General features: G+C 38.4%; 1 protein-coding gene across 2 annotated transcripts in view; it reads right to left on the bottom strand.

The window, feature by feature from the left end:
- l(3)72Dn (UTP4 small subunit processome component l(3)72Dn) overlaps positions 1-21,816 on the bottom strand; it is a 98,992-nt gene that overhangs the window by 17,345 nt on the left and 59,831 nt on the right. The window contains exons 10-13 of one of the 2 annotated variants that reach the window (XM_072298434.1): positions 19,515-19,707; positions 11,519-11,619; positions 10,752-10,890; positions 9,530-9,625 (exon numbers count right to left, since the gene is read on the bottom strand). In XM_072298434.1, coding sequence (XP_072154535.1) covers positions 9,531-9,625; positions 10,752-10,890; positions 11,519-11,619; positions 19,515-19,707 — 528 coding nt within the window. In that variant the 3' untranslated portion in view covers position 9,530. The remainder of the gene's footprint in view (positions 1-9,529; positions 9,626-10,751; positions 10,891-11,518; positions 11,620-19,514; positions 19,708-21,816) is intronic. The other variant, XM_019055688.2, reaches the window with a different exon arrangement.

Raw genomic sequence — 21,816 nt, 5'->3', positions numbered from 1 at the left:
GACCAAAATTTTTGAAACTGAACACAGTTAAATGTTTGGGGGCCCAATGAGAACATTTACAGCCGAAACCCATCAAAGGTGTAACTTTTTCATCCATTTTTCCCGTCTTTTTGCTGTAGAAATGCTGTCCAGAATGATGGCGATTTGGCAACTTTGCCCTCTCATTTCTCAAAAACCGTGCGTATACTCAAGCTAATATTTTTACCAGAGTTTTAGGGTATCATAAGGTATCGTTTGGGCCCGGTTTCAGAAAAATCCCTTCTGGCCCAAATTGTGTCATTCTTGGCGTCGCTCTTTCTTGCAGTGATACATTTCATGATCAAATTTCAGGTTTTAGCTTAACTATTAAGCTTGACGAGCTGTATTTCCTGATTCTGCATCTTATTATTGGTCAAGATTAAGTTTGGTTGGCCAAAAAATTTAAAATAAAATTTTGGGGGAAGTTGGACCTTAGATTAGACTCTTATTTGAAAGCATCCATAGTGTGCAGGGTGCACGAAAAAAGCCCTGCACTTTTTTATTGGAAATTGCCGCTTTCGGGGATCATTCTTATGATCATAAGAAGGGTATGGTCCCCTTTTAGAAGGGGAACCACTCTGGGGTCCGTGCAGGAACCAAGATGACGGCCGTTAAAGATGGGCGGCAAGCGTTTTTTCAGAGCGCTATATCTCGGAAACAACGTGTTCAATTTTCGTTCTCTTGGTCCCGTTTTAAAGCTAAAATGCTTCTACAGAAGCCTACCTCATAAATTTTTTCGCCCAAGGCACACATGAAAGTTCATTAGGAAAATTTTGAAATTTTGAAATTTCACCTAATTTTCAAGAGCGTTTGATTATTCAACGCGCGGGAAAATGTCGTTTTCGTCTTCAGTAACGGCGATGGGAAATTATGTCACGTTCAATTTGATACCAAAACGATTTTTATACGCTACGCAAGTCATACGCGCGCTATATCTCGGCACATTCTCGTCCGATTTTCATTATTTTGGGCTTGTTTAAAAGCTATGTTGAAAGTTAACTAGTGTAACGGACGTAGTGTAACGTAGTTAACGTTTCTCCTCCGAATTTTCCGGGTATTTTAATATTGTTCAAAAGAACAGAAAACGTTCAAATTTCCAAAATTTACAACGACGAATAATTTTCAATCGGGGGGACAAACAAACCTCCTCTCGTGTTTTGTAGAAAGATCATTCTCTGACGTTTAAAATGATACCATGACCATTTTTGTGCAACGATAAATAAATCCATTAGCACAATTTTAAGCGCACCCCCGTGACAAGCTCTTTCCGTTGGTAGGCGTTTTGACCCGATTCATCGCCGCGCCGCGCCTTATGCAACCTAAGTGGACGTGATCTTGCGTGATTTCCCCGATTCTAAGACAGATTTTCGATAGATCGCGATGTATAGAGGGTTATCTCACCTCCCATAAAACTTAATTTGTTTATCAGGATGAATTTTCATCGGTAAAGTCTGTAAGTACGGCGGGAAAACGGGACAGAAATTCGCACAAAACATCATAACAGCATATTCTCTTTTGGTCTTGGGGTATTTCTTACCTGGAATAAGACGTGATATGAATTAGATATGATTTGGAAGAGCGACTAGCCGTTTTTGATGTTTTTTCTGGGAAGTTTTGCAATAACGGAGGAAAGGTGGAAAATGATAGGATTATTTTGACAAAAAACTTAGTTTGTACGTATTTAAATTCATTTGTAAATCTTGAAAGAATACCAACATGAGTTTGAATTGCGTAATTAATTGACAGTCTGGTCTTGCACTGAAAGTTAGGCAGTACTATAGCATATCCTCGGTTATTGTGTGCCTTAAGTCAGCAATTGTTCACGGACCGTAAAAGTCCTGAGGGAAACATTTGTTTGAGATACAAAACTATTCAGCAAAAATCATTATGATATGATTTGTGCTCCGCATGGTAGTAAATTTCGACCGAAAAAAACCGCATCTCCAAGTTAGTTCTTCCACCATTAGCGAATTTTTTTTGATTCGACGAACAAGAATTGTTTAAATCTGTTTCCAAAGTAAGATATTTGAAAGTAATGGAAGTCGGGAAAAAGAGGAAGATGTTGGTGAAGTAATTAATCTGCCTCTTAGAAATGGTCAAATTCAAATACTCGACGGTAACAAAAGGAATCATAACTCTGCAGAGGAGAGAACGCCAGGGAATCTTCCTGCCTTACAATAGTGCCACTACGTGCTTAAATTATGGATTAAGAAATAGGAAAAGTAAACAAACATTAAGTTTTGAGTGTAAAATTGTGATGATAGTCAAGCTGAATGATTCTTCAAATTCTTACAAAAATAGAACAATAAACTGAAAGAAAATATCATCGGCATAGGCAAGGCCAGGTTATCTCGGCCCCCCTACCACCAAAGAATCATGGGAGCGTTGAAACCCCTCCCCCCTCCGTCACCGTACAGTTCAAAAGTCTTCTCTCTGAAATTTTTCGAAATTTCAGCTATATTCGGACGAATTTCTAGGTTTTCGAAAGGAAATTTTTTTGTTGATTTCCGTACAATAATAACGGTGTTTTTCGTAATCTCCGCTTGAACTGCTTTTGCATTCTTCGATTTAAAGATGTTCTGTTTACTTAGTCCTCTTTGACCTCTCTTGTTTGTCAAAAATCGCAAGAAAAAATTAGCTAATTAGCACGACACTTAGAACGAATTAACTTTTTGATCTTCTCAAAATATACAAAAATTGAGAAAAAGTGCAATTCCATTCTGATTCTTTTTGAAATATGCAATCGAATAATAAAAGAAGAAGAATATACCAACTGAAAGAGCACGGGGTTTTCATTACACCCTACGTGAGTAGGGTGAAAACAGGAATTTAAGCGCAAAAGTTTTTAGCCAAATTGGGCAGAAAAATACGAATTAAATTACAGTGTTGTATGGTGATTATTATTCAATATGGCAACGCTGTAAAAGTAAAAGTATTGCATGTTGCCCCTTCAATATGCGGGTTATGCAATAGTGTACTGTAGCCCCTTCAATCTGCGGGTTCTGCAATGGTGTATTCTTAAAGATGGCGGTTACAACGTTGCCGGACGGTGCACTTAAATAAATGATTTAATGGGCCTGTTGCAAACTTTTGCTAGAGCAGAATGAAGAGTTGTTTCCTATAGATAATGCCTCAAAAATCACGATGAGCGCATCGGCAAAGTCTGAAATGCACTCATAAATTCACAATCTGCGTGAGAAATTTGCGTTATTTTGAGCTTCCCGCATCAAAAACGATACTACTGCACAGGTGAACATTTTGTTAGAGAAGTCGCTCCAAAGTCGGCAAAATTCATCATGGCCGACGCTTGCGCAGTTCCTCGCGTAATTCGAGGAGAGTTCAAGGTCAATTAAGGCGGGCGAGGAAAATATGAACGTAAACACGCCGATTGTTATATGGTTTAATCCTGTTCGGGTGTTATCTCGTCCCATCACACGTGTTTTGGCGGACTGGCGTCGGCCATGATGAGTATTGTCGCCAATGGAACGACTCCTCTAACAAAATGTTCACCTGTACCGTAGTATCGTTTTCGAAGCGGGAAGCTCAAAAAACCGCAAATTTCTTACGCAGATTGTGAAGTTATGAGTGCATTTCAGACTTTGCCGATGCGCTCATCGTGATTTTTGAGGCATTATCTGCAGGAAACAACTCTTAGTTTTGCTCTAGCAAAAGTTTGCAACAGGCCCATTATGGGTGAAATTTTGCAACATCGCATTTTACGGTGTTGCCAGATGGTTCGAGAAATTAGTTAATGTTTCGATACAATGTTGTCAGATTGTGCAAAAAATTCGGATTTTCGGACTTGTAAAAATTTTCGGTTTCGAAAGACCGTCTCCTACAGTATGGGTCTGGTATCGGATACTGGAGAGTAGGGTCTGATTCGGGAAATTAAACAATTTTCGGAAAATTACCCTCCTCCGATCCGTAGCGGACCGATGCGATTCTTTTACACTATCGAAGATCGGAAAACTGTACAGACCGAATTTTGATACGACTTTTAGTTTTCGAGAAAATCCAACTTTTACCTAAGTCGCATAGACCATATCCTCCAGGATGGGACTGGTATCAGTGAGTGCAGAGTAGCGTCTGATCCGGGAATTTCAATTGTTAGTGGTGTGCGCTTGGAAATGTGGATCCGAACCTTGTGTTTTGGAATAAGCAACTGGGATTGTATATTGCAATTCAGTTTGATGAATCGAAAACTTGTAAAATTTTCGGGATCAATAGACCATAGCCTCCAGGATGGGGCTGGTTTCGGTGATTGGAGAGGAGGGTCTGATTCGGGATATTAAAACATTTTCTAAGTCCTACGCTGGAAAATATTTTCGGAAAATTACCCTCCTCCAATCCACCCCAGCCCGATATGATTCTTTTACACTATCGAAGATCGGAAAACTGTTCAGACCAAATTTTGATACGACTTTTCGTTTTCGAGAAAATCCAACTTTTACCTTAGTCGCATTATGCGTATCTTATATGTATATACGAGTTTTTATGCTTGTTTGAATAAATGGATTCTTGACTTTTACTATTAACCGGTTGTATGTCTGATGTTATTAACACGTCTATGACACATACCTATCTTATGTGTATACGCGGTTTTCTTTGTGGCCTTCGTAAATTGCGGTCCTCGCTCCGTCCAGAGTTCAAAATTCATCGTGAACTAGCTGTCTGTTCGTGGATCGCACAACGATGTGATGTCTGGTTTTAGTTACTACAGATCAAGGGAATCAGAAAAACGTAAAATTCCATTGCGGATAACCCGGGGTCGTAGAAAATGCTCCTTTGAAGTGATGATTTTTTTTTTACATAGAAAAAAAAACGAATTAAAGTACAATGCTGTATGGCGGGTATTGTACAATAAGGCAACGTTGTAAAAATTGTTCAACGAAATGGCAGGGTAATGTTACTCCTTCAATATGCAGGTTATACAATTCTAATAATACGAGGTATTGCATGTAGCCCCTTCAATCTGCGGGTTATGCAATGGTTTATTTTACCCTTCAACTTGTAGGTTATGCAACATAATTGCTACTGATTGAATTACCGGTGATAAAAGAAAAATTATCAGAAAAACATTCTATTACTTATTATCTTTTAGAAATATTGAAATCTGTGCGATTTTTTCGAAATGATGATGTACAAACATTCTTTGCCATAACTCCGTTATTGAAGGCTCCATTTTGTGTCAAAGATATCATAAAATAACCCCATCGAAAACAGCTAGTCGCTCTTCCAAATCATATCATCACGTCTTATTCCAGACAAGAAATACCCCAAGGCCAAAAGAGAATACGCTTTCATGTTGATTTGTACGAATTTCTGTCCCTTCCCCCCCCCCCCGTATATACCGACGATACCGATGAAAATTCATCCTGATAAACAAATTAAGTTTTATGGGAAGTGAGACGACCCTCTGTGCATCGCGATTTATCGAAAATCTGTCTTAGGATCCGGGAAATCACGCAACGTCGCGTCCACTAAGGGTCTCGTCCACTTAGATTGTACTAGGTGCGGCGCGGCGATGAATCGGATCAAAACGCCTACCAACGGAAAGTTCTTGCCACGGAGGTGCGGTTAAAATTGAGCTCATGGATTTATTTATCATCGCACAAAAATGGTTTATAAAAAGGCTTATGATAGTATTGTCTAGTATGATAGTCTTGTGAAACTTTGGGAAGTCCTAGACAGGGTTCATGCAGCCTCAGTGCTAAAAATTCAAGCACTTTTCAAGCACATTTTTCTGAATTTTCAAGCACTTTTCAAGCACTTTCAAGAGCCTTTTGGAAGCAGTTTTGCGCGAGATTCAAGAAATTTTTCCACAGGACCTTTGACATAAAAACTCCTAATAGCGAGACAGATATCAACAACCAACTAAAATGAGTATTTTCCTCTAATTAAAAAATACACGGATGTATAAATGAAAGACCATCCCAAGTGTCAGTACCAATACTGACAACCCAGTAAGTAAATACCTCTAAATTCTAAGCAAAAAAAAGTAAAATCCTGGCTCACCGCATAAGTTTTCGACCAACTACCCATCCATACTTACACCTGAATGTTTTATTCCAATTTATTCAAAACGTTGGTTTAAAAAATAAAAAGAAAAATAAATGATAATAATAAATAAATATCTTACTTTCATATTCATTGAGACAACGTTAATCATTAAGAAGTGATGGATATCGATAGGTATAAGATGGGCTGAAGATGGTGCAACTTATGAAAGAGTTAATAGAAAATCTGCATGCTATCCGATGGGTTAAATCCGATGGATATCGATAGGTATAAGATGGGCTGAAGATGGTGCAACTTATGAAAGAGTTAATAGAAAATCTGCATGCTACCCGATGGATTAAATTCATGAGAATAGTAGGGTACTTGGACAAGAAGCTCAAAATTGAAGATTCATTCTTGATAAAGCTGAAGCAAGATGTTTTCTGATAGTCTTTCACTATTGTAAAAATATTTGAATTTTAAAAGTGGGATTTCTTAATTTGAAGCTACACGTAAGGAGTATGTCTGGAGTATGGAACGGCACATCATTTGAAAAAAGAGTCTTTATGAACACTAAAAAACCGGACGAAAGAAGAAAAAAAAACACTTTCAAGAAGATAATGGACCCACATCATTGAAAAAAAATAAGGTAAAAAAACCAGAAGTAAAAAGAAAAAAATGTTAATGTGAAATTAAATAAATGTAGGTATGAAGAAAAATGTTTTTACAAGCAGTTTAAAAAGTTATAGATTTTAACCGAGACTTATGGTTCTTTTTCACAACTGTTTGGAGAGTTTCGAAATTTCTCCTTCAACGATTGCTAACTCTTCTTTTTTTCTTTTGGCACTTTGGCGGAAACTATTGGACTTAACAATTAATGAGAGATCTTGCTTCTTTTCAGCTTGTTCTGCCAGGTCGTCTGCACCTTTTTCTAAGGTCTTTACATCTTCACATAAGCGTCTTTTTCTCTCTTGTAGAGATTTTGTTTTTTCTGACTTTTCATTTTTAATAGCTGTGAGAGCCTTGATTTTCTTTTCTTCCTCTAAATAGGTAGCATATCTACTGCGAGCACCTGATACACTTTGTCTTAACTCTTTGGTTATTACCATACTGGATAAGCTCTCCATTTCATCGGTAAACTCATGTACATAACGCTGTGCTATGTAGGACTGCTCCTTTAAATTTTCTACTTCTAGGTTTTTATTTACACTAAAACCTCTCTCCACTGATGCTTGTCCATGACTTAAGAGTAGAGTTATTTTGACAACTTTCCATAAATTTTTGTATTCATCCTTGTCCATAAAGTTAATATAAAACTCATCAACTCTTGACTTCTCTTTATAAGGCTCATAGTGTGCAAAGGTGACAGCTTTCTTTAAGACAACGTTTTGATAAAATGAATCAAATTCATCAAGAATAATATCAACTTTACCAGCTACGACTATTTTACAATCACACAATGTATTTAAGACAGACCTCATTTTCTTCTTGCAAACAGCTGACCGACTAACAGGAGAAGAATCTGCATCTAGGTGAATCATACTTCTCGGATCCAAACAGGACAAATTTCGAACTAAGGCATGTGATATTGGAGATTTTTCTAAAATTTTTGACAAGACATTCTTGTAAAATCTAATAGCGCCAGTAATTAGATCAAAGTTATCTTTTTCAGCCACTTTCAGCAGCGACGAAAGACTGAGCAGGCAACTCAGCAGAGTAGTTCTCGTTTCAATTTCAACACGTTTTAATACTTTCCAGCGTACGTCTGAAAAGTCGAATGCTTTCTCATTTGACCTCCGAAAAGTGGATCTGAGAAATTCAAGCACGTTTTCAAGCACTTTCCAAAAAATCAAGCACTTTCAAGGCCTTGAATTTTTTTTTTAAAATCAAGCACTTTTCAAGCACTTTTCAAGCTTGCATGAACCCTGCTAGAAGAAACTGGTTTTAGTAAAGGACTTATTGGGGCAGTTATGCAGTTTTATCGGGGAGGGAGGGGGGTTTTGCCAGAATCAAGTGCCAAGGAAGGCTTCCAGACGGTTTTTTTGTCACCAAGGGGCTTAAGCAGGGATTTTGTCCGTCACCGACGCTATTTAAGATATATCTAGCGAACGTTCTGAAGAAATGGAAAGGAAAGTGTGCCGGAATGGATGTCCCTCTGAATGACCAAGAAACACTGTTCGTGCTATGCTTTGCTGACGACGAAGTAGTCATGAGTCAAGATCACGATGACGCGGAGTATATGACCAGGAAGTTGGTTGAGGAGTACCGCAAATGGGTTCTCGAGGTTAGTGTCTGTACGATAAAAAAGATGTCAGTCGGGGGTGCTCATCAAAGCATAGTGAACATATAGAAAGTTGTGAACAATACAAGTACCTGGGGGTGAAGCTGACTTCGGATGGGAAGTTGGATCAGGCCATTCGGGACCGTAATCTTCAAGGAAGGAAAGGCATCACAATGTTTAATGGGATTCTTTGGGACAAAAGGATTTCCAAAGACAACGATAAGAGGATTCTTAACTCGGTTGAGGAATAACAAAACACGAGAAGAGGTTTGTTTCTCCACCCGATTGAAAATTATTCATCGTTGTAAATTTTGGAAATTTGAACATTTTCTGTTCTTTTGAAAAATACCCGGAAAATTCGGAGGAGAAGCGCAAGTATGCCCGTTACACTAATTAACTTTCAACATAGCTTCTAAACAAGCTCAAAATAATGAAAATCGGACGAGAATGTGCCGAGATATGTATAGCGCGCGTATGACTTGCGTAGCACGTTAATTGCCTGTATTCCGCCGTTTTCACCGCGCGCCGCGCACCGCAACGCTTCACTTCAATTGCTCCAGCGGGTGCATTTTTTGACACAGAAAAATCGTTTTGGTATCAAATTGAACGTGACATAATTTCCCATCGCGGTTACTGAAGACAAAAACGCCATTTTCCCGCGCGTTAAATAATTAAACGCTCTTGAAAATTGGGTGAAATTTAAAAATTTCAAAATTTTCCTAATGACCATGCATGTGTGCCTTGGGCGAAAAAATTTATGAGGCAGGCTTCTGTAGAAGCATTTTAGCTTTAAAACAGGACCAAGAAAACGAAAATCGGACACGTAGTTTCCGAGATATAGCGCTCTGAAAAAACCCTTGGCGGCCATCTTTAACGGCCGCCATCTTGGTTCCTGCACGGACCCCAGGGTGGTTTCTCTTCTAAAAGAGCTTCTTATGACCATAAGAATGATCCCTGAAAGCGGCAATTTCCAATCAAAATAAGCAGGGTTTTGGCCATTATTCGATCGTACCCACCGTACTACCAGGTATCTCCCTGACATAGGCTCTGGTCACTACGTTTATGTTTCATTCCTCTGCACAAAAAAATAAGCGAATCTCAGAAGATATGAATCTTGGAAAATTCTGGTAAGGATTATAAACAGCACTTGTTGAGAAATCTGAGTCTGGATGAGAATGATTTTCTTTATCAGAGAACGAAAGTGCCGTTATTCTGATGAAACTTTGAACTCACCTTATGGTCCGAATAAACAACTATCAAAAAATTTGACAAAGGATTGATAGCCATTGCAGTTGGCGCGTGGGTGTACCTTGGAAGGCTTGTTTTGAACTGAAAGACAAAAAACAAAGTGGGCTTACAACATGTTGGCACTACCAGTCAACCTAGTATAGTTTGTACTATGTATCTCAAAGCTATACATATATGTCGCAGGCAAAGAGTCAAATCAGGTATTTTGTCCAATGCCTAGGAAAATAGTGAATTTTTTTGCTTAGATTGAAATTCTGATTTTTTTGTGCTAATTGTAAACATAGTAATTCATTGCTCCTATGAATACAGAAATCGGTGTAAAAACGTGCATCACAGAATAGTATTTTAAATGGTTTTGTAGCCCTTGAACGAACAATTATGTAAACATTTGCAACACGTTATAAAACATAAACTTTTAAAAATTTGTGTATTCTGTATTCTTGCATTCTCTCTATGTATTGAAGAGGAAAGAACAATGAATCATTTCTATCAAATTCAATCTGCTACGGTATTTGATAAGATGACTGATTTAATAAATTGCCAGTGACATATACAAAGTTTCTAAAAAAAGTATATGGCAATATAGGGGACATCAACCCAAAAAATCAAGTTTCGCTAAAACGACAGCTTAGGGTGAGATATGAACAGAGGTACAATTGAGGCCATACCTAGAATAACCACCCATAGCAGGAAATAATAGTTGTGAGAACATTGCATTTGAGGTTTTGATTATTTGATGCATTGCTGAGTTACCGCCGTAGGCAAACTGCAAAAGCACTTTTTTGAAATTGATTGTACCCTTTGAGCGATCCATTGTGCAAATTTGGAAAATGGTTCAGTTGTAGAATTGTTGATTTAAAACATGTTGTAATGGGTGGTTGTTCCAACTTCCACCTAGTCTCAGGGTAAAATGTCTGAATAATTATTTAAAAAATGCCTCACTGCTCTAAAATTTGATTCTTTAGCCGAGTAACCAAGGGATTGACTTGCCATCCATTACTACCAACTGATGCTTTACAACAGTTATAAAATGTCACATAACACAAAACAACAGTCTTATGATGTTGATGAAGCGCGTGATTGCGTTGATGGGCAGAAAAACACTGATACATGTATGGGTACGCATTTTGCATGCACTAACCACTTGGTCTAACCTCACTACTTTAAAATTGGATTCTTTAGCCAAGTAATCAAGAGATCGACTTGCCATCACTACCACCATCTATACAAAAGGATACAATAATTTGAATGGACAGGGAGGCAGAATATCCACTTATACAAGTATAGGTGGTTTTTCTCATGTAGTTCTCAATTGCTGCGTTTGAACTCCAGTTCGTCCGCTTACTCTGCAACAAAACCGAAAATCTCGTGATCCTATAGGTCCAGAAACGACCGGTGGACCACCAAATAGCAATAGCTAAGCTCCCAGCGAAATGCTGATATCTACTTGTCTTAGTTAATTTACAAGGCTCAAGGAAATTTTGTCGTTCCTTGATGCTTGGCTATGTTGACAATCTGAGTTCTATTTGTAACTGGACTACATTTTGAAGAATGGATTTAATATTTTAGGCTTATTTTAGAAACAATGTATAGTTGCTATTAATATCCCTATGAAAACAGATGCTTACTTTTCTCCTACACCTGATTCTTATACTCCTCCTTAGAGAACCACATTTTTTCATGACAAAATTTTACAAAGGGTGCCATTGGTGGAGTACATTGAGATGAACACATTGAAACTTCTCAAATTTCACTTATGAATTAAAAAATAACGGTTTCTATCTGGGTTAATTTTTATACTTCCTGCTCACAAAAAAACCATAATCCACTCGAGTCAAATCAAACACCCAAGTAATTTTAAATTTCAGTATATTTTACAATTGAATGATTTTCCTCGGTATTACCTTTTTTTTGGACAAAATTATCTTTGCTGAGTTCATCATTTATTTTGAGTAAGACTTAAAAGCTACTTACTCCTTTTAAAGACCAAACCCCAATGTTACTCTGTCTATCGGCTGCAATTATGTACTTTCCATCACATGAAAGTGCAAGTAAATGGATTAGATCGACTAAAACTGGAAAATAAAAATAACATAAGACAAATTATACTAAAGTTTCCCTTAGAAATAAGAGGACCGTGAAATGATAAAAATACATAACTCCAATCAATGTGAACTTTCCTTTTTTCTGAATTGCAACACTTTATTGCCGTCACCAGAAATGCCTTTTATTCAATAATCATTGAATGGCTTGAATGACAGAACTAGAACGCGTGTCAGATAAGTTGGCAGTTGTTAACTTTCTGTTAACAAGCAACTGCGTTCCAGTCTTCCAATGGCAATTTAGGATTGAATACGAGCGATATCATGCACAGAGGAGTAAATTGGTCTTTTGCGCATGACAGTCAAAAGTGAGCAACTGCCAACTTATCTGACTTTGGACAGTTTCTACAAGGCATCATTGAATAAAGAAGGGGCTCCAATTGTTATGATGTTGCTACTTGATTCCCAAAGCACAGGTGTTTTCAGACTGTATTGAATCCAGAACAGTGGTGCCAACCCATAACTTACAGAAATTATTTACATATTCTCAGTAGAGCCACCCAAAAATTTGGGAACTTGAGATGGAAAAAACGATAGGAATTTTTGCATGAATATTGATTTCATGTAGTAAAAGTAGGGTGGATTAAAGGTTGCAAATAAAAAAGGATCTGGGGTATGAATGCCCATAAGATATAATCAGAGGCACTGCATTAACATTACTACAGAGAAAACTCCGAAAAGTAGGCACCGTTGGATAACCAATACAAGGTGTGGTCAAAAAGTTCCCGGACTGGTGCCACCCTGGGCTGAAGAATGGTCCAAACGAGCTAAACTTAGACTCGCTTGAAAGCTTATAGGTACTCTCACGAGTACACTCCTTTTTAGTTTTTAAAAAAATATTCATTAGTTTTCGCACAGCGTCAATTTTACGGAGACGTGTTTGCGCCGTGCGGCAATTTTGTCTGCGAACGAGAAATAACAAACATCCACTTCCAACTTTGAGGTGAATGATAAGACAGGTGCATCCAGCGATCACGCTGATATGAGTCTATCCTACCTCTGGTGTACTTGCACAAGATAAACCACTATTGTTTACCTGCAATTTTTGTTGCAATTTTTCGAACTCGAAAAATTGCATCTTGATGCGTTCCAAGTGACACATTTCAGGTAAACAATATTGGTTTATCTTGTGCAAGTACACCACTACACCAGAGGTAGGATGGATTCATATCAGCGTGATCGCTGGATGCACCTGTCTTATCAGCCACCTCAAAGTTGGAAGTGGATGTTGGTCATTTCTCGTTCGCAGACAAAATTGCCGCACGGCGCAAACACGTCTCCGTAAAATTGACGCTGTGCGAAAACTAATAAATATTTTTTCAAAAACTAAAAAGGAGTGTACTCGTGAGAGTATAAGCTTTTAAACGAGCCTAAGTTTAGCTCGTTTGGAGCATTTTTCAGCCCTTTTCAAAATTTTCTTTTTTGAATTAAAAAAATCGCCATGCGATGCAAACACGTCTCCGTAAAATTGACACTGTGCAAAAACCAACTGATATTTTTTCAAAAACTAAAAACAAGTGTACTCGTGAGAGTATAAGCTTTCAAACGAGCCTAAGTTTAGCTCGTTTGGACCATTTTTCAGCCCAGGGCGGCACCAGTCCGGGAACTTTTTGACCACACCTCGTATCAGGTAAATGCAAGACAGTGTGTCGCAGACAGAGAAAACAAAGAAACGTGATGTATAAACCTTTGTGGTGGCGTATAATGCAGCACTCCGTGGGCACAAATCGAAATAGCTGATTTTTTTAAATTCAAAATTTGACTTAATACTTATAATACGAGGTCTGTTAGATTAGAAACCGGATTTTGGTCATAACTAGCCCACAATGCGTCCGAATTAGGTTTTCTTGAGCTTTCCTGATAGCTGAAAATATACTTAAGAACGCTACGTTCACAGATTTTGTGTATTTTGATCAGTGTTTATTCTGTGTCATCTCGAATACGAGTAAGTCAGGTGCGTTTTGCGATTTTAGCATGCGATCACTGACAGAGCAAAGATTCAACATAAAATTTTGTTTTAAACTCGGTATACCTTGTACCGAAACTTTTGGTATATGCTAAGAAAAGTTTACCATGATCATTTTACGAGATGTCCCCACTGTTTTGAATGGGTTAAACGATTCAAAACTGGTCAGGAGTTCGTCAAAAATGAGGAGCATGGGAATCGACCGGCGACTGACATTTGTCTTGTGGAAGAAATGCGGACAAAAGTACTCGAAAATGGTCGTTTCGAGCTTGTTGAACAGAGTAATATTTCTGAAGGCTCTGTACATACAATTTTGATAGAATATGTAGACACGCATCGAGTTTCAGGTACACTTGCCCCTTGATTGTTGTCCGTTGAACGAAAATCCAACCAAATGTCAAATTACCTTTAGCTGCTTGAACGTTCTAATAATGATCCTACATTTTTGGATAGGATAATTTTCGGTGACAATACTTTAGTGTACAGCTACGATATGGAGACGAAACTCCAATCGTCCTTGTGGGTTGAAAAATGTTGTGCAAGACCGAAAAAAGAGAGACAAGTTCGGTCAAACATAAAAATCGCAAAACACCCTTGAGGTCGCCTTACTTCAAGCCACATACCAACGAAGTTAATTAAGATTTTTCAAATTTGTGAACGTAGCGTTCTTAAATATATTTTCAGCTATCAGAAAAGCTCAAGAAAACGTAATTTGGACGCATTGTAGGCTAGTTATGACCAAAATCCGGTTTCTAATCTAACAGACCTCGTAAGGAACGCTTTTCTAGAGAGGAATAACTGCTCATTTCAGCTTTTCATACGTAGATCACCAGGAATAAGCGTGAAAAGTTGAAGGAAAAATGCCGGCACTGAACGTCTCCATTGATAACAAATGGGGAAAAGAGATTACACTTAAAAAGACTTCTTTCCAGAAGTACGCAAAATATTCTGAGTTGTTGAAATTTTCTTATTCCTTCTTTGTCTTACTTTGACAGTGTCAAAGGATTTTTCTATGTTGCTGCTACTTTCTTTGTTATACGTAGTTTAAGTTTGGTTGTTTTACATTGCACTTCCATTGTTAATCGAGGTTGTCTTCATCACCAGCACGGTAAGTACTAGGGTGGATCGAATTTTTCGACTTTGAGAAAAGTAACGCGTATCTTCGAAAAAAAGTTGTCGAATGGGCCCCATATGAAGTACCCAAAATTTCGCCGCATAAAATTGACCCCCCAGTACCGCATGAAGGCCTAAAAGGCCTAAATTTTTAATATATTATATTAAAGGTTCAAACACATGTTTCCTTACAGATTTTGTCCAATTATTGTTCTAAAGGGCGTAAATTTCGTCCGTTTTGACGTATCGTGCACGAGTAAAGCACAATTGGCCTGTTTTCACCCGATAAATTGGCGGTAGCGCCCTCCAGAATGGCCCATCTTCAGTAATGTCGTAAAAGTGGAAGTGACTAGTCAATCCTTATTGATTTTGACGAATTACGACCCCAAGGGCCGAAATTTCGTCCGTTTTGGCGTATTTCTAACCTTTCACCCACAAACATGCGGATAGGGCGTTCGAGCGATGCACCGCGCGGATCGTCGCGCTGCGTCCACGTGGTGCCCGCTTTGACCACTTTTGCGACATTACTGAAGATGGGCCATTCTGGAGGGCGCTACCGCCAATTTATCGGGTGAAAACAGGCCAATTGTGCTTTACTCGTGCACGATACGTCAAAACGGACGAAATTTACGCCCTTTAGAACAATAATTGGACAAAATCTGTAAGGAAACATGTGTTTGAACCTTTAATATAATATATTAAAAATTTAGGCCTTTTAGGCCTTCATGCGGTACTGGGGGGTCAATTTTATGCGGCGAAATTTTGGGTACTTCATATGGGGCCCATTTGACAACTTTTTTTCGAAGATACGCGTTACTTTTCTCAAAGTCGAAAAATTCGATCCACCCTAGTAAGTACTCTGTGTTTTTGACAATGATGATTCTACATGGGAAAGTATGCCATTGTAGAATATTGTACTACAGCATAAATGAATTTTGACATTATACTGTTCAAAACTCAGCAAATCATAGTAATCATAGTGTAAGAGCCTCTCTTTCAGATCACCAATGAGAATATTCATTACTGGACTTATAATTGTATCCATGATGATATGAAAGTGTAGGTACTGACGGTAATTTCAAGAATGCCAAGGTTAAGGGCATTAAATCTTTCATCATCCAACATACTAATTGAGGATCCCAAATGAAATAAAATGCAGGCCCAGATTTGCTAAAATATAAGAGAAGAAAACATTTTCCATAAAGTAGAATGGAAATGAAACTAACAGAGTGACTGTCCAGAGAACAAACCGAAAATAATGATGTAACTGTAGTTAGAAAGAAAATGTTCAGGAGTTTGTACCTAGTCACACACCGCATTTAGGAGTTACTTATAGTTTCTCATTCATTCTCAGAACAATTGGATACACCAATTCTCCAATAAAAAAACTGTTGGGTGAAAGAGCACAGCCAAAAATTTAAATAATTCGGTGAGCTTCAATAATCAAGGGACGATAGTGAGCTGTATCGGGTGATACGCACACAATATGACTTGATAACCGCGCCCCGTGCTCAATATTTCTAAAAATAGAAATAGATGAATTTTCACTGATAAATGTTTAAACAAAGCTGAAGCACAGGATGTGATCATGCCAATTTCTTTAAACAATTCTACAGCTGCTATTTAATTGAGAAAGATATCTGTTTCTTCAGCCATGGCTCATTTAGCCACGTGGCAAACTGCAACAAAAATTTTGCAAATTGCCACAAACTCTAGGTGCTGTGTGACTAAATGAAACAAGAACGATTAGTGTGGCAAAATGCAACAAAAATTGTCGCAGTCAGGCAGTCTTTGGAATGGCCTACCAAATTCAGCAAAAAAAATTGTTATTTGTCCTCCCATTTTTATTTTACTACAGTGTAAGTGATTTTATTGAAGATCTGGAATAGATTAAAAAGTATAAACAACCATTCGTATTGAAACCAATTTTTATTTTAATAATTTTACCATCCTCCACTAGTAACCAATGCAATACTGATTCTACTTTACGCTGAAATACATGAAAATCTACTGATAGGAAAGTATCCAGAGGAATTATTCACCACATACGTTCAGATCTTCTTCCTTAGGTTAGGTCATGTTAGGTAAGGTTAGGTTTAGGTCATATTAGGTTAGGTAAGGTTAGGTTAAGTTGGGTAAGGTTAGGTTAAGTTGGGTAAGGTTAGGTTAGGTTATGTTAGGTCGGTAAGGTTAGGCTAGGTTAGGTTATGTTAGGTAAGGTTAGGTTAGGTTATCTCCCGTATTGTTTTCATTGTTTCGAATTTTGTACATTTCTTTTGTATTTTTTTCCTGTGCAACTGTATTGCTTTTATTTTTAATTTCATATTTTTCTCTTACGTTACTTCTTCATTCAATTTGTTAATCAACCATAAAGGAGGCTCCCTATTTCCCTTAAGTGGATGCATGGATGGAAGTATGAATATGAACGGAATGGTCATATTACTACGAAATGTTAACGGTGTGTACTGTCCGCCCTGTGTGAAGGGGTTGGCAGTTAGGGCCTGTTACAATCGAAAACACGTGGGGGGTACGATGTAACAGGTCGTCATCCCATTAACCAAAATTGTGACCCGTAGGCAGTGTGGACTAGCTATAAGATTAAGCGCCTCCCGTCAGTACGGCGGCTGGGAGGACTCAAAAAAAAAAAAAGGTTAGGTTATGTTAGTAGGTAAGGTTATGTTAGGTCAAGTTCGTTTCGATTAGGTTCGGTAACGCTACAATGCAGATACACGGTTTTGTCCTCTGGTCATGTGGCTAACTGCAACATAATTTGTTGCTCTTTGCCATACTAATTTTTCTTGTTTCGTTTAGCCACATAGCACCTAGAATCTGTGGCAAGATGCAACATTTCTTATCTAGCGGTATATTTTGACACGAGAAAAACGAAATTGACCTTAGATTTTCAAACAAACCGAAATTTCTAAAATGGCTGCTGGTTAAAGTTCAAAATGACAAAAAATTGTTTTTTTTTTAGAAATCTAAGTTCAAATGTGTTAATCTTATGCCAAAATACCCTTAAATTCCAAGTTTCAGGCAAATCAATCAGCAATAAACCGAGGTGGCAATTTTCGGCCATTTTGGAAATTTCGGTTTTTTTTTTAAGAATCTCACGTCAAATTCATTTTTCTCGTGTCAAAATACCTCTACATACCGATTTTCAAGCAAATCCATCGACGTATAACCGGTGTGAATTTTCGGCCATTTCGAACTTTAACCGGCCGCCATTTTGAAACGGTTTGAGATATTGACTTCAGGTTTGCGCGAAAAGTTTTCTTTTTTTATGCTCTTTCGAACGAGCTATCACAAAGAGGGTCTTCCGATTTGAAAATTAAAAGTTGGGGTCCGTTACCGCCCCCCCCCCCCAAGGGAGCCCCCCTGAAAATTTTAGAGAGGTCAAAAAGTAGCTCAATTTGACCTGGGGACATCCCCCAAGTTTCAAATCTTTACCTCAAGTAGGTAAAAAGTTAGGGGGGGTGGAAGGGACTTTTGGATCACCCTGTATAGAGTAACGAGGGGGCTATGCCCCCTGGCCGCTACGCGGCCCAACCCCCAGAGGACGCTTTGCATTCTCTTAGGCCAGCATCAACAAAAGAACGGCCAAAGAAAATAAAAAGATTTTCATACCCGACTCTCATTTACCCAATCTCCCTCTGGCCGGGAGCAATTGGACCAATAAGAATCGAATGAAAAAATCGGCATTTATTTCAAACTTCACGCCAAGACTTACACGAAACGGAACAGAGCGTTTCGTCGCTTTTGGATGGTCTGTAATAAAGGAGCATACCTCTGATTCACATTCTCTACTAACAAACGATGATTCAACATTTCCCGCTTACTTGAACTTTCCGCTAAATTTGAAATTCCTGCCATTATTCATTGGCGGGAATTTCAAATTTTGCCCCCCTTTCTAAGCTTTCTGTTTTCCTCTGATATAAAAAAACCTGGGTCCTATTTTCAAATTCTGATCACAGCGGGCTCATCTAGGGACCATGACCTGTCGATAACCGCGAAAATTATGGAAATCGGCCCTGTAGGACGCTCAAACAAACTATGACAAAAAAAAAAAAAAATTACATTGTTTAAATGGGAAAATTCGCAACTTTACCATGCAATATAAAAAAACCTAGGTCACATTTTCAAAATCTAAATAAAGCGGGTTTATCCAGAGACAATGGCCTGTCAATAGCCGCAAAAATCATGAAAATCGGCCGGTAAAACGCTGGAACTAAGCGTTACCAGGTACACAAATTTAGGAGGTCTCGGAGCTTATATATATATGATAATGATAATGATCTAATTCCGAAACAGAATTTATTTAGTTTTACAGCACTGAGACAAACACGGCGTAAAGCTACAGAGAAGGATCAGACTGGCTAAATAAGCTGTGGCTAAATGAAACGTAATCCTTGCTCCGCACCCATTAAACAATCTTTGATGAAAATACGTTAGAACAGTAATAAAACCACGAATTCATCCTCACATCTACATCAATAACCACCGAACCACCACCCTCCTCACACCTTCAAGCACAGGCTCAGAGTTAGCACGAGATTTCGAATGCACCAAGGATGCTTGAAACAAACATCCACATAAGAGGTAATTCGCCCAACATCAGCCTGTTTGCACTGATCGTATCAGCCTATCAGGTCATAAGAGGATCCGCTAATCAAAGATAAAAATACACGCAAAGGTAAAGGAAATTCCTTGGAACCTAAAAATGTCCCAAGTAGAGGAGTACCCGCTTTCAGAAATTTTACTGTACGGAAATTCCAGAAAAATAAAAGCATACCTTCATCACGAGTTTTGAAGACATTTGAAACGATGAAATTATTTTCCTTTCCTTTGATCTGCATATGTACTATGCATCCGTCAAGAGTGGCCAGAACTAACGATTTACTATTAAATCCAAAATTCATGCAAGAAGATGCTATGCACTGCTCAGGAAGGTTTTCCAATTTCTTCAAAGAACATTTTTCACCATTCTGAAAATAATTAGCCAAAGATTAATTTTCATTATACTGGAGAAGTTAATGTGTGGACTTTGCAGGAATAAAAAGAACACAAAGTCAATAAATTTTCACCTTATATGTAAACGTTATGTTAGCAAAAAAAATCTGCAATGAAAAGATATGAAGTTAGCGATAAATTATAATTCATGACAAAATAAGAATAATCCACAGAAGACCTAGAGTGTGGGGAAAATGTAGTTGCTAGAGTTGTAGTGTGAATTATTCGAGTTGGCCTGTTATCCCTCTATCCTCCTATTTTGTTGAAAATAATTTTGCTTCTCAATGTTTCCTATTAGGCCAGTGCGAATAGTGAATTTTTCAAACGAAGGGAATAGCAAATAATTTTGCTAATTATTCACGAATAGCGAAAAATTTAAGTCAATTTTTCACAACTAAGAATAGTAAAAAAATTAATTTAAAATAACTTCTTAAGTGCGAAAATTTGCAAATATTACAAAAGTCGACAAATAAGTGTGATTAATTTTTTTAAGAATTTTCCATTTGCTCATACACCTGCACAGAAAACGATGAAGTGCTATGACAGTAACATAGGCTGTTAAGAATGTGTTTAAAGATCCCTGGATGCCGGCTTGACTGTTTCTGCAGTAATGTATGCATTCCAAGGATTTGAAGGTAACTGTGCGGGCAGTTAAGCTAGTATCTAAAGATCACCAGACGCATTTTAAGTATTTCATTTTTTTCGGTGTTAATAAAAAAAGTGTTTGAGAACTTTCCCCTCTTTCCGTCTCGGTTATTTAACTTTCAATGTGCAGTACTCTTGGAGCAACCAAGAAACGCGGGCCGATCGCAATCGCTAGCGTTGTTTGTTAAGTCAGCAAAGTCGGTAAAGATCAATGGAATTCCGCCGTTCACGATGTCTTGGATGGAAGCCTTGCGCAGGTCCTCGCAACGATTCATGATTGCGAAATTCGGAAATTCGTTATTTTTGACGACACGAATAATTGCGAATATTTGAAAATAGTGGTTCGAAAATTCACTATTCGCGACAGCGCGAATATTCGCAATTTGCGAAGAGTGCGCGAGTCAAACGAAGCGAATATTTCCACAGCCCTGCTCCTATATTATATTTTGGCTGAAGATCCTTTTTGATGCTTGTATGAAGAATTATAACTATATATAAAGCTGCCGTACCGACTCACTCTACCCCCTAGAAAAAAATTGGCCAAAGCGATTTTCTTTTAACTTGGTAAACACCTCAGTACGGTCGAAAGGAATAGAAAACAATATAAAGTCTATGAAAAGTTGTCGAGGATGCTTCCAAGAGAGAAAAGTTGCTTCTCCCTACAGTAATGCATTGGAGATACGAGGTTGTTCATGCGAACTACGCTGAACAGGTTGAATTGGGTCACTCTACGTCACAGCACCGTCACCGTGTGTTTTGTGTCGCGTGCCTCGATTGCGTTCAATCTCCCAATTATGCGACTTCCTCGCAAGCTTTTCCATCGCTTTACGCCTTTTTAATACATAAGGGGGGAACACACATTCAAAGTGAAGCTTTGAAGTGACGTCTGTTTAGCCAAGTGAGGAACAAAAAAATAAATAATAAAAAAATAAATGATCTTGTTTTAGCTAAGTGTTGCCATCAATTATCTGCACGGAAGAGCGGCCACTCTGCCGTACTAAGGAAGAACGCTGTATGAACCAAAAAAATTTTTTTGAGTTTGATATGAAATTAGACTAAGTGAAGCATGCTCTGTTCAATGGTGAAGTCAGCAAAGGCGTATCTTCATTGGTTTCAGAGATATGGAGGGAGGTACCTGCCGTATGTCCCGCATAGAGGCGAGGTTACAACGATAGATTGCCATATGTATAGGAAACTCGGGACGCGGGTAGCACTCACGGCGTTTTTCCCCATGCTTTGCGGACATCCGGCACTCGCCCTGTGCAGCCCTCGCCAATTCCCGGACTCACGGCGATGTTGGGCCGTTGATCACCCCTACCACCAACCCTATCATCCGATTTCAGGGTTCCAGTTATGCATGCTCTGAGTAACTGTGATCACTTATGCTGTTTGTCATCTGCTGGTAGCATGTGATTCGTTTTCGGATAGATACGCATTCT

This window comes from Bemisia tabaci, chromosome 1 (genome assembly GCF_918797505.1).
Source record: "Bemisia tabaci chromosome 1, PGI_BMITA_v3".
Classification (NCBI taxonomy): Eukaryota; Metazoa; Arthropoda; class Insecta; order Hemiptera; family Aleyrodidae; genus Bemisia; species Bemisia tabaci.
This window is presented reverse-complemented; position numbering and strand designations above follow the sequence as displayed.